Genomic DNA, 15,852 nt, shown 5'->3' with positions numbered 1-15,852 from the left:
GACAGGGTTGTGAGGAAATACTGTTATTTCTTCACATTCTATGCCGTATGTCAGCACAAGATCCAAAGTATGAAGATGAGAATGTGTGGGACTATTCACATTTTGAACAAAGCCAATAGTGTCTAAGATAGCATTAAAGGCTGCTCTTAAGCTATCGCCTTCAATGTCAGCATGGATGTTAAAATCTCCCACTATGATGACCCTGTCAGTATTTAATACCAAATCAGAAAGGAACTCTGAAAACTCATCTAAAAATTCAGAGTAAGGACCTGGTGGACGATACAAAGTTACAAAAAGAAGAGGTTTTCTTGCCTTGAAATTTGGATCAGGGAAATTAAGGGTTAAATGTTCAAAAGAGTTGTAGGTATTAATTGTTTTGGGAGTAATCAGTAAGTCAGACTCGAAGATTGTTGCTACTCCTCCTCCTCGCCCAGAACTTCTGGGTATGTGAAAATTTAAATAGCTTGAAGGAGTTGCCTCATTTGCCTCAACCAGGGGCCAGAACCACAGGTCAGAACCAGGGGCCATGAACCACAGGTCAGAACCAGGGGCCAGAACCACAGGTCAGAACCAGGGGCCAGAACCACAGGTCAGAACCAGGGGCCATGAACCACAGGTCAGAACCAGGGGCCAGAACCACAGGTCAGAACCAGGGGCCAGAACCACAGGTCAGAACCAGGGGCCATGAACCACAGGTCAGAACCAGGGGCCAGAACCACAGGTCAGAACCAGGGGCCAGAACCACAGGTCAGAACCAGGGGCCATGAACCACAGGTCAGAACCAGGGGCCATGAACCACAGTCCAGAAATAGGGGCCAGAACCAGGGGCCAGAACCACAGGTCAGAACCAGGGGCCATGAACCACAGGTCAGAACTAGGGGTCAGAACCAGGGGCCATGAACCACAGGTCAGAACTAGGGGCCAGAACCACAGGTCAGAACCAGGGGCCAGAACCACAGGTCAGAACCAGGGGCCATGAACCACAGGTCAGAACCAGGGGCCATGAACCACAGGTCAGAACCAGGGGCCAGAACCACAGGTCAGAACCAGGGGCCATGAACCACAGGTCAGAACCAGGGGCCATGAACCACAGGTCAGAACCAGGGGCCATGAACCACAGGTCAGAACCAGGGGCCAGAACCACAGGTCAGAACCAGGGGCCAGAACCACAGGTCAGAACCAGGGGCCATGAACCACAGGTCAGAACCAGGGGCCATGAACCACAGGTCAGAACCAGGGGCCAGAACCACAGGGCAGAACCAGGGGCCAGAACCACAGGTCAGAACCAGGGGCCATGAACCACAGGTCAGAACCAGGGGCCATGAACCACAGGTCAGAACCAGGGGCCATGAACAACAGGTCAGAACTAGGGGTCAGAACCAGGGGCCATGAACCACAGGTCAGAACCAGGGGCCATGAACCACAGGTCAGAACCAGGGGCCAGAACCACAGGTCAGAACTAGGGGCCAGAACCACAGGTCAGAACCAGGGGCCATGAACCACAGGTCAGAACCAGGGGCCATGAACCACAGGTCAGAACCAGGGGCCAGAACCAGGGGCCATGAACCACAGGTCAGAACCAGGGGCCAGAACCACAGGTCAGAACCAGGGGCCAGAACCACAGGTCAGAACCAGGGGCCAGAACCACAGGTCAGAACCAGGGGCCATGAACCACAGGTCAGAACCAGGGGCCATGAACCACAGGTCAGAACCAGGGGCCACGAAACATGGACCAGAACCAGAGACCAGAACCATGGTCCAGGACCAGGGCCCACCATCCATCCATCCATCAGGTTAAACCTGCCTCTTCTATCTGAATCAGGTGTCCTGAAGCAGAGAAACGTCTAAAACATGGAGGACAGATGTTCAGAGCTGTGATAGATCTCTGCTAATAGATCCAGAGTCATCAGTGGACTCACCTGTCCTGTGGGGGGCGCTGTTGCAGCCATGTGCTGCAGTGTGGAGGTGATAGGAGAACCTCATGGTGCTGAACTGGCTGGAGAAGGAGGGAGGCGGGCCCCCGACAGCCAGCAGGGTGCTGCGAGGTCGGTTCAGCTGCATCCCAGCACCTGTAGAAGCACCTGAGGCCGGGTCAAAGGTCACTGCGGCCTCAGATCATCCTCCAGCTCTCACCCTCACTGAGTCTTCAGTCGCTTTGTGTCTCAGAGCAGCCCAGATAAAAATCAGAGTCCTGGTTCTGTACGCCGGGTCCCATTCAGACCTAAAGTCCAGCTTCAGGTGGTCCCGGCGTCGGGTTCTGTCCCAGTTCTGGTTCTCTCCTTCATCCTCCCTCTCTGTCCCCCATCCTTCAGTGTCTCTGTTACTCTTCCTGGAGGTTCGTGGATCTGACTTTCATGGACTCCATCTTTGTTTCCACGGAGATGTTTCAGATCAGCTGACTGAGGGGGCCAGTCCCCCCCGGGTGCTCTGGGATCAGATCTGAGGAGTCCTGAAGGGGAGAAGCTGTCTGCTGGTAGTTTGTTTCATGAATGTGCCGCCTCAGCTCTCCTCACCCAGGAGGTCCGTCTGTTCTCCGGTTCTGATCCGGTTCTGATCCGTCTCCTCCTTTAACTTTCCAACCCCCCCTGAAAGTTTTCCCTTCTATCCAGACGGCGGCTCTGTTGTCTCTGAGTCGCTTCAGACTGTGGGTCAGAGCTGGATCCGAGAGGCAGACAGAGAACAGAACTCCTCCTCCTCCATCCAGACATCTGATCCCAGACCCCCCCACCCCCCCGGCCGTCTGGTTCTCATTTTCTCTGCTTTTGGTTTTTTCCTGTCTGGAATCTGGAGCAAAAGGAAAACTGGGGAGCAGAATTCCAGCAGAACTTTTTCCAAGCTGCTTCACTTTTGTTTTTACATCCCAATAAGCTCCCTGACCCAATCAGAACCGGGAGTTAAAGCTTTTTATTTCCAGGCATTGATTGAACTAATAGTGTCTGATCGGTGTTGGACCACAGCACCAGAATCTGGACCGCAGACAAAGTTTGTTTTATTATTTTATTTACCCTAATCCAGAGGACAGTTACATCTAAATGCTTTATATATAAAATTGTATTCTCAATAAAATTTAAATAAATATAAAATGGAAGCTTTTTTTGTTTCGAATAAACTATTTTTTCAGCTGAATTTCATTTTAATAAATTTGTATAACAGGTATATTTAGTTTGTGGCCCTAAAGTTTATTTTATGAGATAAAACCCTCCTTTTATACAGTTTACACTTGCCTGCACCATATAAAAGGTCTCAGCTCAGTCAATACCTGGATTTATCATTCTATCTCTATTCTCCCACTCTGCAAAATCTGTTAGTTCAATCTCTAACGTTCTGCTCTCTCTGCTTTTTCTCATAGTAGCTTCATCTGGTCTGTTACCTTTGTTTCTAGATGTTGGAGCTTGGCCTGTTTTCCAGTGTAGTCCTGTTTCTCTGACTGTGACTAACTGGATGTGCTCTCTTCATCCTCTGACATGGGAGCTGGCTCGGAGCTCGTCTGCCTGGCTGTGTGTTTCCTGGACGGGGCCGCCTGTGGAGCTGGTTGACAGTTGCCTTTTGTATCTATGCTTCTTTTTCTATGTCTGCTTCTGTCTCCTTGAACCCCAGTGGGCCTCAGCAGATGGCCGCTCACACTGAGCCTGGTTCTGCTGGAGGTTTCTTCCTGTTCAAAGGGAGTTTTTCCTCTCCACTGTCGCTACAAGCATGCTTAGTGTGAGGGATTGCTGAAGAGTCAATGAGTCGATGCAATCAGCTGGTTTTCCTTAGAAAGAAAACTTTGAATCAATCTGACTGGATGATCTGGTGAACTGGAAAGTGCCCTGAGATGACTTGATGGGAATGGGAGCTATAGAAATAAACTGAATAGAATTTCTCTGAAACTTTATATTCGTTGCGTCATGAAATTCAGGCTGTTAAATATATGTTGACCTAACTTGATTTATATCTACACACACACACACAAACGTATATATATATGAAGGAGGATCTGAAGGCGGATGCTCAGTGGGGCAGTGGGTAGCAATGCTGCCTTGCAGCAAGAAGGTTCGATTCCCGGCCCGGGGTCTTTCTGCATGGAGTCTGTTTGTTCTCCCTGAGCATGCCTGGGTTCTCTCCTTAGATGTGAGTGTGAATAGTTGTTTGTCTCTGTGTTGCCCTGCGATGGACTGGAGACCTGTCCAGGCTGGACCCCTCCCCCTCTCACCTGTGGACAGCTGGAGATAGACACCAGCAGCCCTCACCACCCCAGACTGAACCCGTAGCAGTTCTAGATTAAATCTAGCAGGGTTTTCTATCATCGTGCACCAAAAAGTAGATTACTGATCTAACAGACAAAGATTGTGATCTGGACTGAAGCCTAATGTCTAAATACTTGTTAATAATCATCGGACAAAATATTAAATTGGTTCCAGGGTCAAATCAGTAAGTCTCACATCTTATGATCACAGATCATCATAGGAAATTGACTTAAACTGCAAAGATGGATTGTTTTTTATATAATTGCATTTGGTCTTAATTTGAGCAGGTAAACAGGATGATGCGCCAAAGGAAAGAGTAGCTCTGCTCTTAAAACAGATCATTTGCACGATGGAGCAGTTTGTAGCAAGAAGGTTCTGGGTTCTAATCCCGGCCTGGGCTCTTTGGTTACTCGGTATATCCAAGCATAAATTCAAACTGGATCATTTCATTAAATGTTCAGGCTGTACTGGCAGCCGTGTTAGGAGATGATCCTGCCTGGTGCCGAGCGACCACTGCTGGGATTAGATGAACGTCTGGAATCTGACGGTTTATCAGCTGCAGATCTGCAAGAATCATCAGAGACAGTTTGATTAAAAAATAAATGTTTTTATTAATCTTAAGAAAAAACTAAATAAAATCCATCTCCAGATGCAGAACACTGATGACATCACTCAATGAATGTCTGAACGCCGACTCCTGAGGCTGTAGCGGGGCTGGGGGGGGGTCAATAAAGAAGCAAATAGATGAAGGCTGATCTATTCAAACAGGAAGTGATGGCATCATGTGACAGGAAGTGACTGCAGACACACCTTCCTGTCCTCCACCAGGATGCTGTAGACCAGGGGGGAGGAGGGGTGGGCCCGGGGGCCTGGGCTCTGATCTGATGCATGATGGGAAGCGGAGCGGCGGAGGAGACGGCTGCTCTCAGCTGAAGGAGAACCTGGGAGAAGGTCAAAGGTCAACAGCGGCATCTAGATGCAGCAGAAGAAGTAACTTTTCGCTGTAAGGCGATCAGAGCCGAGGCGATTTGAACGCCGGTCAGTGAGCCGGACCCTCTGTCGCTAAAAACTGTTCCCGGTTTAAAGGGGAACATCTAAACCAGAGTCTGGAAGAGGTTCGACAGGAAGCTGGCTGGAGGGACGGAAACTCAGAACAGCCATGTTTAAAGGTTTTCCAGGTGAATCATCAAATTAATTGTCCTCTAACTGTCAATCATTCTGGTGATACGTTTACGTCACGTCCTACGCGCTCGTCCACATTTTCACTGACCGGTGGCGAGTCTGACAAGTGTAGAGGGCGAGTCTTTTCAAAAATATGCGAAAATCCTCCACTATACCTTTAATGGAGGCTTTGCCTGTTTGGGGCCGTTTGGCCCCGCCCCAAACAGGCAAGTCAGAGAGGAGAGCAGCAGAGGAGGAAGAACCATTTGCTGTGTTCTGATCCAGCGGCTGCGTCCTCCAAAGACCCGGTCTACCTGGACTGGGTTCTTCCAGGTCCGTGAAAATAAGGCTGGTCCACCAAACAGGTCCAGCCTTCTGCGGCTTTCACCGCCCGTACGCTCTGTCATCTAGCAACCTTGACAGTTGACACAAAAAGCAGGAAAAGTTTAACTTCTCACTGCTGTTCTGGGTGTTAATAACATTCCTGAGGAGCTTCAGCAGCAGAACTGTCGTCTCAGATATCAGATTTATAGTCCCCCCCCACCCTGCAGAGATATTAGAATCTGAGCCAAACACATTTATACAGCGACAGATAAAACCTTTCATTAAACCAAACATTACTGCCACATATCTGACTCTATAACCATTAAAACAACTATTTTCATTCATTTCAGACGGAACTATTCACAGACTGGATTATATTAAACTGCACTTCCAATATTCACCACTGATCGGCGCCATTTCTCTTTTTTCTCTGAGCACGGAGCAGCCGGCTTTATTGGACTCGCAATGAATCATGGGATACCGAAGGCTACAGAGGATACGGCGGACCTGACCTTCAAAACAGGCAAAAAGAAGGACGCATTTGTAGGCCGCATAACGAGGAGGCTTCCGTCGCAGCGTGACCTCGACGCCATGCTATGACGTAATCGGGCGATGGATCGGACACCTTCACCAAGAAGTAACAGCAGAACCTCTTGTATGAAAGAAAAACAATGATTGGAATCTTCCTCACATTCCTGATTTTATCTGGTAAAAATTTACTTACAAAACATTTTCCTGCAGAAACTCAGTGTTCCTCCAGTCAGCTGACGTGAAGGTGCCAGGTGAGACAGGGGGGAGAAGTCTGTAGCTGGTGATGACATCATGTTGGACTCCTTCTCTTCTTTTTCTTCTCTACAACTCAGGCTCACCACTCTTCTGCTCTCTGAGCTCTTCTGAAAAACGAGCAGCAGGTGAGTAAGGTGTGTTCAGGCGTGGTCTCCTGCTGACCTCACCTCACCTCCAGGTGGAGCTGATGGTCCTCCAGCTTCTTCTTCTCCTCTGTTAATCTCTCTGAAAACAAAACAAACCAGTAACCCGGAGCCCCGAAGCAGCAGCGGATCTCACCTCACCTGGAGGCTCACCTGCGCGCTGCAGCACCTCCTGCAGGTTTCTGTGCGTCTCTCTGAGCTGCTGCAGCACCTGCAGGCTCTGCTGCACGGGGTCTCTGTAGCGAACACACACCAGCAGCAGGACAAACACGCCGACGCTCGCCGACAGACGCCGCAGCACGCCTACGTATGCAAGGACCAGCTCCTGGACAAACAGGAAGCGTTTACACTGAGGAACCGTTACCACGACGACCTCCATCATCCTCTTTGGCAACACCTAGAGGTTTGCTTTGGAACTGCTGAACGATTATAATACACCGACCAGCTATTTGCAATGAATGAGTGGAAGTGAAAATACACAGTAAAGAGGATAGAAAGACATCTTCATCGTCTTTGGAAGGAAAAATATGACACTGAGTATTTAGAGAACTCTGCAAAGATCCCAGCTAAAGCATACTGCTTATTAAAGGAGGGTTTAGGCTGCGCTAATAGCTTAGAGAAGATTTAATAAAAACAACATAGTATGCAGTAGGTCGTAGTCGAGTTTTGCTGCGTCTGCAGCAGTTTGCTTTAGACGGTCTACAGTAGTTACATTATCTGATATAAACACAACTTGATTAACAGTCTAGGCCTGGATCCATCCAACCGTCTGAAACTGTCAAATATGTAAAATACATGTTTTTAGGATTAGTCAAGTCTTTTTAATCTAGAAGCATTTCCAACACACACTTCTTTAGTTTCTTATTGTCTTATGAGGACCAAACATCTGAACCACATGTTCACAAACCATTTAAATCACATCTATTCCAGCCCTCAGGGTCCGATGTCCTTCACCTTTTAGATTAGTCTCTGCTTCACTCTGCAGAACCCGTCTGCCTCCTGAGGAGCTCCATCAGCATCAAGCAGAGACGCGTCTAAAAGCTGAAGCACATCCAGCCGAATGACACCAGAGGCAGGTTAGCTTGGATCCGCAGAGTTTCATACATCTGGGTTTTTAATGCAGGTTTAGAACATCCAGCACAGACCACTGACCATGTGCAGGTGTTCCGGATGACTGGAGCTCAGCACAAACTGGTAGATCTTCTTCTCCAGGTAGAAGTTCAGGCACACCAACCCCAGCAGCACCAACCTGAACACAGATCAGCGACACCAGAAAGCAATCTGTTTCTGAAGGTCCAGTGACCCTGGAGCTGCCTGATGAACTATAGAGAGAAACTGGGAAGAAACTGGAGGTTCAACAGCAGACTTAGTAAACTAAAGTCAGCATGAACTGAATCCAGAAACTGATCAGAAGCAGAGATCCATCAGTTCAACCACAACAGAAACATTAAAGCTTCTCTGTTGGAATTTTTTTAATCTCTTCCTTTATTTTCACACTTCCTGAATGAATCTGCAGATGTTCTACTGGTTAACATCAAACAGGTTTATGGATCTATTTAGTTAAACTCTGATTGGAAACTTCATTACACCAATATAAGGAAGACCTTTAATAAATAGCCTAACTGCTCCCCCTGCTGGTGGAAACTAGTACTGCTTGTACATCTGCTAAAGAATCAGATGAGGGAAGATTTGAGGAATAATTTGGACCCACTGGTTCATGATCGATTAAACGAGGTCTTCATTTCTGCAGAGTGACCTGCTGAAGGCGGAGCTACCTGGCTCTGGAGGAGCGCGGGGTGGAGGTGATGAGGTAGGAGGTACAGAGAGCAGCAGCGTTGTAGCAGCAGGAGCTCAGACTGTGAGCCTCCATCAGAAGGAAACTCTGCATGAAGGAGATTCTGTTGAAGAGCTCTGACAGCGCCACCTGCTGCTCCCTGGAGACACTGCTGAGGTCTGAGAACACCGACTGCAGACCTGAAACAGACGATGATCGGTAAACTGAAATGATTGGGATTCGATTCTTAGTTCAAATAATCGGTTTTATCCGAACAAAATACGACTGGAACCAGTTGATCCTTCCTACTGGAAAAATCCCAAATGACGACAACCTGGTTTATTCTAACCCAGTACGGACATAATGCTACTGGTTATTATAACCAGAGTGCAGTCTGTCAGGCTATGGGTGAACCGACCCGCTGGGTGGGGGTGTAAATGTTTACCCTCTGTAGAGTCTCGGAGGGTGACTTTGAGCTGCTCTCCGTTGGTCAGGATTTCTTTCTGTGCCTGTAAGGCCAAAGTCTGGGCTTCCATCAGGTCATTAGCCATCTGCTTGGTGGACTGAAGCTGCTCAGCGACGCCTGCTGAGGTCTCAGTCAGCCTGAAACACACAGAGGATCCTGTTCAATGAGCTCTGCTTGCTATAAACCAATATCTATGAAGCCTGTCTATGCACAATAGTTCTACATCGCTTGGCAAACACAGCAATGAATGCTGCTTTAAAGTGTGTCACCAAATTTAAATCTAGGCATATTGGTACACTCTGGAGAATTTCGGAGAATATTTATAGAAGGTATTTATTTTTTTCTCTTCCAGTAATGTCATTTGGTAATAATAAGCAGTACTATCTCTGGGTCTTTGTTAAAAGTTTTCTGAAATACTTTTCTAAGTGCCTCAAATATTTCGTCCCATATTTTTCTCAATTTAGGACATGTCCAAAATAACTGAGTAATGGTTAAACAATCAGTTTTAACAAATTCTGAGCCACAGCTAACGTCTCTTAACATAAAGTAAAAAAGGTTTCAATAAAAAACAAAAACATGGAGATTGTGCTCAATAAAAATCCTTCAAAATGACTGAACGTCTGTAAAAAAGTCCAAATAACCTTGGAGGTCCTGTTAGAACCTGTAAGACGAAGCCCTGGGCTTGGAGCGCCGCTCACCTGTACATGGTGTTCTCCGCTCGGCTCTGCCAGGCCTCAGACTGCAGGAAGTGGCAGATAGAGTGCGTGTGAGTGAAGAACTCGGTGTAGGTGTTAAACGCCACAGCGTCCATCCCAGCCGTGCACCTGCTGACCTCCGAGCCCTCAGGGCATGATGGGAAATCCCTGCCTGAGCTGAAGGCCAGACAAAAAACACAGAACCTTTAGAAGTTTGGCCTGAGGGCAAGGAAAATATCAGGCACAAAACTAGGAAGTAATATTTTATTAAACAGATCTTTGAGTTTAATTTCATGATAAAATACATAAAAAATCTAGCAATTAAAAATTACAATACAGGAAGAATGACCCAAATCCACTTTTTGCTCTCAAGAAACAATAAACACAACCGACCACAACAATTGCAAAAATGCGGAACAGTTTGGATGTTTCAGATTTTTTCCTTCCACTGAACTAACTCCTCACCAAGTTAAAACAAAACCAGATTATTTTACGTCTCAAAGAAAAACTAAAAATCTTCTTTTCGCCCACATGATAAAATATTCCCCCCGCTCTGCTCTGTAGCACGCGGAACGTCACCTGATGATGTCACCCTATTCTTGCAGAGAAATATGTTTTGACCTCAGAAAATTCCCAGTAAAAAAACATAGGGGCTGATTGGAAATGAACGCAGCTGTTATGGTTCTGCTGAATGACTCGGATTGAGCGGCCCAACAGAACCAGTCTCCTCCTGAGCCTCCCAGAGGTTTCTCCTGACGTTAGGAGAACCCACCCCAGGTTTCATTGTTCCTTTTGATGCAAAGCTCATCTTTAATGACTTGGTACTGTTGAAGAGCACCACAGGTCTGCACAAAACGACATTTCAGAAAATCAGTTATTTTCTGATTTGGAGTTAAAACCTAACAGGGTCATCATAGTGGGAGATTTTAACATCCATGCTGACATTGAAGGCGATAGCTTAAATGCAGCCTTTAATGAATCTTAGACACTCTTGGCTTTGTTCAAAATGTGAACCGTCCCACACATTCTCATCTTCATACTTTGGAGCCTGTGGTGACATATTGCATTAAACGCTGGTGAAGATTCTCTGGTGAAAGTCACTAATGATATTCTCATGGCCTCAGATAATGGACTTGTATCTGTGCTCTTGCTGTTGGATCTCAGTGCTGCATTTGATCCAGTTGATCATAATATTCTTTTAGAAAGACTTGAATATTTTTGCAAGAATTAAAGGAACAGCTCTAGACTGGTTTAAATCTTATCTGACAAAATTCATTTTGTTTACATTAATGATAAATTGTCCTCATGCTCCATTGGTTAACTGTGGAATATCACAGGGATCAGTGAAGGACCAATTCTCTTTGTTATATATATGCTCCCAATTGATAGAATTATTCTTTTTCTATGTCTGCTTCTGTCTCCTTGAACCCCAGTGGGCCTCAGCAGATGGCCGCTCACACTGAGCCTGGTTCTGCTGGAGGTTTCTTCCTGTTCAAAGGGAGTTTTTCCTCTCCACTGTCGCTACAAGCATGCTTAGTGTGAGGGATTGCTGAAGAGTCAATGAGTCGATGCAATCAGCTGGTTTTCCTTAGATAGAAAACTTTGAATCAATCTGACTGGATGATCTGGTTGAACTGGAAAGTGACCTGAGATGACATGATGTGAATTGGAGCTATAGAAATACACTGAGTTGAAAACCCTGGAAAAAAATAAAAATAAATAAATAAAGACGCAGCCGAACATGAATCCTCCCGGGTTCGGTTTAGGAGTTGGGAGGGATCAGCTGCGTCTTACCTGCTCAGGTGACAGTGGGTGAACAGCAGAGCCACACGGCTTTGGCTCTCTGACGTCATGTCCTTGCAGCGCATGTCCAGGTGCTCCAAAGCGCGTGCCCAGCACCCTCCGTAGCGCGGCTGCGCAGCGAGGTTCTGTACCCGCTGCAGCTCCATCCTGCCGCGTTCAGGGTCCGAACCTGAAATGGGTCCAGAAGCAGCAGCTCTGGGAATCAAAGCGCTGCAAAGCAGCAGCAGCAGCTCTGCGTCCGCACGCGGCATCCTCAGCTCCGCCAATGCGCGGCGGCGGTCTGATGTTCAAGGTGCGTGCTGACTTCAAAAGGCAATTAGCGGTATCAACCGCACCTGTAAGAGGTGCTGAGCAGAACCACGTGATCTGAAGCGCAGTTCGTGATTGGAGGAAGAGAAGCTTCATACTCTGAGAGCAACATGAAAAGGTCCAGTTTTATTTTTGGGTTGGATTCAAAACTGCCCTAAAAATAGAACATTATTTAACTAAATTAGGTGCCTAATTTAATGCAGGTTCCATTTAAATGTTTACAAAATAAAAACACACTAGAAAAGGCAAAAACCATCAAGTCAATCAAGTCATGTCAGAACTGAAGACAATGTCCGCCCATGAAGTTGATTTTCATGGACATTTAAATCAGTTTTTAAGTTAGGATTGTTCTCCATCTTCAGAAAGGTTCTTTAGATGTTCTCTGAAGCTCAGCAGCAACAAATTCATCACAGACACCCTCACCTGGACTGGAAACACCACCTCACTGGTCCAAAGGGCCCAGTTTGAAAAGAGTGGCTGGGAAGTGAATATAACAGTTACGACACTTTAATAAGCCGTGTAACTTTCTATGTATTTCTTATAGGTGTAATATTGGTGTGTGGGCTATCTACACAGTGTTCCTCAGTGGACTAATGGTGCTCGTATTAACGTCCACAAACATGGAACATTAGAGGGGACATTGCTAGGAGGTCAATGAGGAGCATCAGTTTGTTCTGGACCAGACTCTACCCAAAGTTCTGTGAAAAATCTTGGGACAAGCCTACAGAACAAGTAGAACGTTATAGAACTGGATAATTTAGAATTCAATTGAGAAATGAATCAGACTGATTATTAAAATAATCATCTCCTAATCTAAATGTTATTTTCTGAATATGCTGATGAAGGTTCTCAGTCATCCAGGTCATAGTCATTTCGTAAAAATTCAAAAAATATCCACTGGACTTGGTTTTCAAGATTTGAAGATGTTTCACCAGGAAGCTTTCTCAATTCAAATGTCTGGATCCGCAGTGAGTTTGAGTCTTATCCTGATCCAGACATTTGAATTGAGAAAGCTTCCTGGCGAAACGTCTTCAAATCTTGAAAACCAAGTCCAGTGGATATTTGTTGAATTTTTACGGAATGTTATTTTCTGAAAGAATAATCTACTTACAGCCATTTTTATATAAACATCTTCTATAGATATTTGTATATAGTTTTTTATGTTTTGTTAATAACAATTTAATTAAAATGTGCAAAAGCTTTAATTTTCTAGACTTTAAATGTTTATTTAGAAATGTTATTTTACTGAAAGTAGTTTTAGATGAATTTCTTACTAAAACCACTAATAGGTGCAGGTGGACCTCTGCCTCAGCTGAAGATGAGGAGCAGGAAGGCGTGTCTGTGAGGAAGAAGAGTCAAAAACTGAGACCACAAACATATCAGGGGACAACAAATGGTTTTAGTTAGAAAGAAAAATAAGAAAACAGGTAAAAACTATTTTTTCTACAGCGACAGTGTATTCTGGAGTATCACTGAAATCCAACTGGAGAAAAAGCAGAATATTCATCCTCAATATTAGCAACTATGAAGTCACCACACGTCACTACTAAGGTCTAGAAACACAACATGGCTCGGCTGACATGGTGGCTTCTGGCAAGACGCACAATATTATTATTATTATCAATATAGGCACTAAACTCTGGAACATGCAATACGGTGGCTGGATACTGTAGATTGTGCCGGGTGGCGTCCTGTGGAGTGGGTCCGGTCTCAGAGGAACGATTCTGCAGCTAATGGATCCGCTGCTCTGAGCAGGTGGAGCCGCGTGCGTAGAGGCCTTCTGACCCTACAGACAGTGGCTGATGGTAGAGTCCTAACAGGAGGGTCCAGGAGTAAATAACATCACATCCCATCTGTTAGAGTCAACCCTGATGTTCTAACCCTTCAGACACACCAAGGTTCTGGATCTGAATGCTCGTTTATTTTAGTTTAGCAGGAGCTGTAGATGGAGTTAAACTGACATGACCGGGAGAAATTAGTAGAAATATAGCCTGATCATTCTCTCAGGTGGCTGTGCTTCATGCAGTTCACCTGAAGAGGGCGTAGTTGAGACCCGCAAAACAACCCTTCTTCCCAGAAAAGGCTCTGGCATTTAGAGGAAAAGTCCGGTCAGCAAGGAGTGATCAATGGATCATTATTTATACCTAAAACTAATACGTTCGCTGTGATTGAATGAATTTTGCCCAAATATAGTAGCCCCTCCCTCCTGCCATCTTCCAGCAGTGAAGTCACGGTGCGGTAAGCCTAGCGCCATTCTCCCCGCTTTCCAAGCTAAATCAATGGGAACTACTAGACACATCTGCAATCAACAACAATTATTGAAGATTTCCAGAGGACTTCACCATTGAAATTCACCAGAGCTATAGTGAAACTGACAATGCCCACGTGCATGGCAGCTGGATGCTGGAATACATCGGGTAAAAGTGGAAAAAAAAGAGTTATTCCACCTTTCTGATTCCTGATCCTCCACGGACGGGTTGGTCGTTGGATCGCCAACTTGAAGAGGGAGGATTTGCCATCGAACTTCTGGCCAGAGAAAAAACCCGTAATATGTAGCCAACATTTGGAAGAAGAATGTTTTCAAGATGACTTGGATAATAGCGCGTTGTGACAAACACCAGATACAGCACTGGGACTTGATCAACAGCCGATACCGCACCGTGACGTCACTAACCAGTAGGTGGCAGTAGTGTTCTTTGACAAACATGGATGCCTCCAGTAAAGCACATTCACATGAAAATTACTCTGAATTAAAAACACTGATCATTTATTGAACAGGATGGAATCATTTCAGATTTAAAGAACTTTCAGAAGTTTGAATTCTGAATATGAGCGACTTTTCCTTTAAAACACCAGGTGTCAGTAATGAGGTATTTTTTTACAATCTTCCCAATATTTTACTGTATTCTCACATTCCCTTTCCTTCAAATCTTGTTTAGGAATTTGTATAATTTTTGGTCAGCATCTCTTATGCACTATGGCATTGTGAAATGCTTAATTGAGGAAAAAAAATCCAGAATTCTTGACACATCTACTACCATGCCTTTGCCTGACCTTTACAACTTGTAGGATTTTATTTTTCGCTGTTCCTCGTGTTTCTCGTCCGCTGGAGTCTTAAGGTACATAGTCAACTTATATGCCTCTACCAAAAAAGACAAAAGCCAATTTCTCCTGACAAAATAAGATAATATACATCAAGTGTCCATCTAGACCAGGGATGTCAAACTGGTTCCAGAAAGGGCCATGTGGCTGCAGGTTTTCTTTCCAACCAAGCAATAGCACACCAGACTCCAGTCATCCTATCAAGTGAGTCCAGTCTTAACTTGATGACTTGATGAGATGACTGGAGTCTGGTGTGCTATTGCTTGGTTGGAAAGAAAACCTGCAGCCACATGGCCCTTTCTGGAACCAGTTTGACATCCCTGATCTAGACAGTCATTGAGCAGAAATAAACAGATGTGGCGTCATCTGCTGGCACTACCGAGGAATCATCAAAAAGCCAGATGGCGACTAAACTGAGCCATCAAGGTATAAACCAATCAATCTATCTGTATTTATAATATTGTTTGTACTTAGACTGTAGAGGCTAAGAATATCATTGCTAGCACAAGTTTCAGTATCAATAAGGACTATTTCAATCGTATTCCACTTTGATTTCTTTTTTTCTTTTGCATTTTTTCACACTGGATCTTGGACTTGTCATTATTTTCATAACTCTGGTGGGAGGCGCTAACTGGCTTAGCTGTGGTAAGCTACCTTCTTGTTTACCACCTATGTAAATGACCAAATGAGAATCAATTTTAAAAACAATTGTTAATGATTGTATATTTGAAAAATGTCAAATGACTTGACTATGTACCTTTGAAAATCACACACTGTTGGTGTCTTGATTTTACCACTCCAACAAGACTTGAACCTGCTACATTAGGGGTTTGAGTCACTGAGAAATTATAAGACACTGAGAAAAATATCTAAAATACTTCAAAGGTATCGGTACACCAATTAATGGATGAAAAGCCCTGATGTTAGCGCCACAATTACAAGATTTAGACTATGACAAAATATGGAGTCAGGCTGCATTAGTTTTGTGAATCTTAGTGACACTTCCAGGTTAAATGAATACTATTTGGGTTTTTTGGGTCTTTTTTGCTTTTTCTATTGTGGA

At 45.1% G+C, this 15,852-nt stretch overlaps 2 protein-coding genes across 2 annotated transcripts in view; both read right to left on the bottom strand.

Annotated features, from left to right (window-relative positions):
* The window catches only part of fgd1 (FYVE, RhoGEF and PH domain containing 1), a 32,131-nt gene extending 29,533 nt beyond the window's left edge, over positions 1-2,598 (bottom strand). Inside the window, exon 1 of the mRNA XM_038298432.1 lies at positions 1,920-2,598. Within this exon, the coding sequence (XP_038154360.1) occupies positions 1,920-2,061 (142 nt within the window). The 5' untranslated portion in view covers positions 2,062-2,598. The remainder of the gene's footprint in view (positions 1-1,919) is intronic.
* Positions 2,599-6,427: 3,829 nt separating this feature from the next.
* On the bottom strand, positions 6,428-11,695 carry LOC119791996. Its single transcript, XM_038298417.1, has 8 exons — positions 11,370-11,695; positions 9,579-9,752; positions 8,860-9,017; positions 8,416-8,614; positions 7,793-7,889; positions 6,794-6,965; positions 6,670-6,722; positions 6,428-6,604 (listed from the first exon to the last, which is right to left on the bottom strand). The coding sequence occupies exons 1-8, from the start codon at positions 11,627-11,629 to the stop codon at positions 6,428-6,430; spliced, it is 1,290 nt and encodes a 429-aa protein (XP_038154345.1). The 5' UTR covers positions 11,630-11,695.
* Positions 11,696-15,852: the final 4,157 nt, after the last annotated feature.

Source organism: Cyprinodon tularosa, unplaced genomic scaffold (genome assembly GCF_016077235.1).
Source record: "Cyprinodon tularosa strain WSP-4 unplaced genomic scaffold, ASM1607723v1 ctg407, whole genome shotgun sequence".
Taxonomy (NCBI): Eukaryota; Metazoa; Chordata; class Actinopteri; order Cyprinodontiformes; family Cyprinodontidae; genus Cyprinodon; species Cyprinodon tularosa.
The sequence above is the reverse complement of the archived record's forward strand: the minus strand, read 5'-3'. Positions and strand labels throughout refer to the sequence as shown.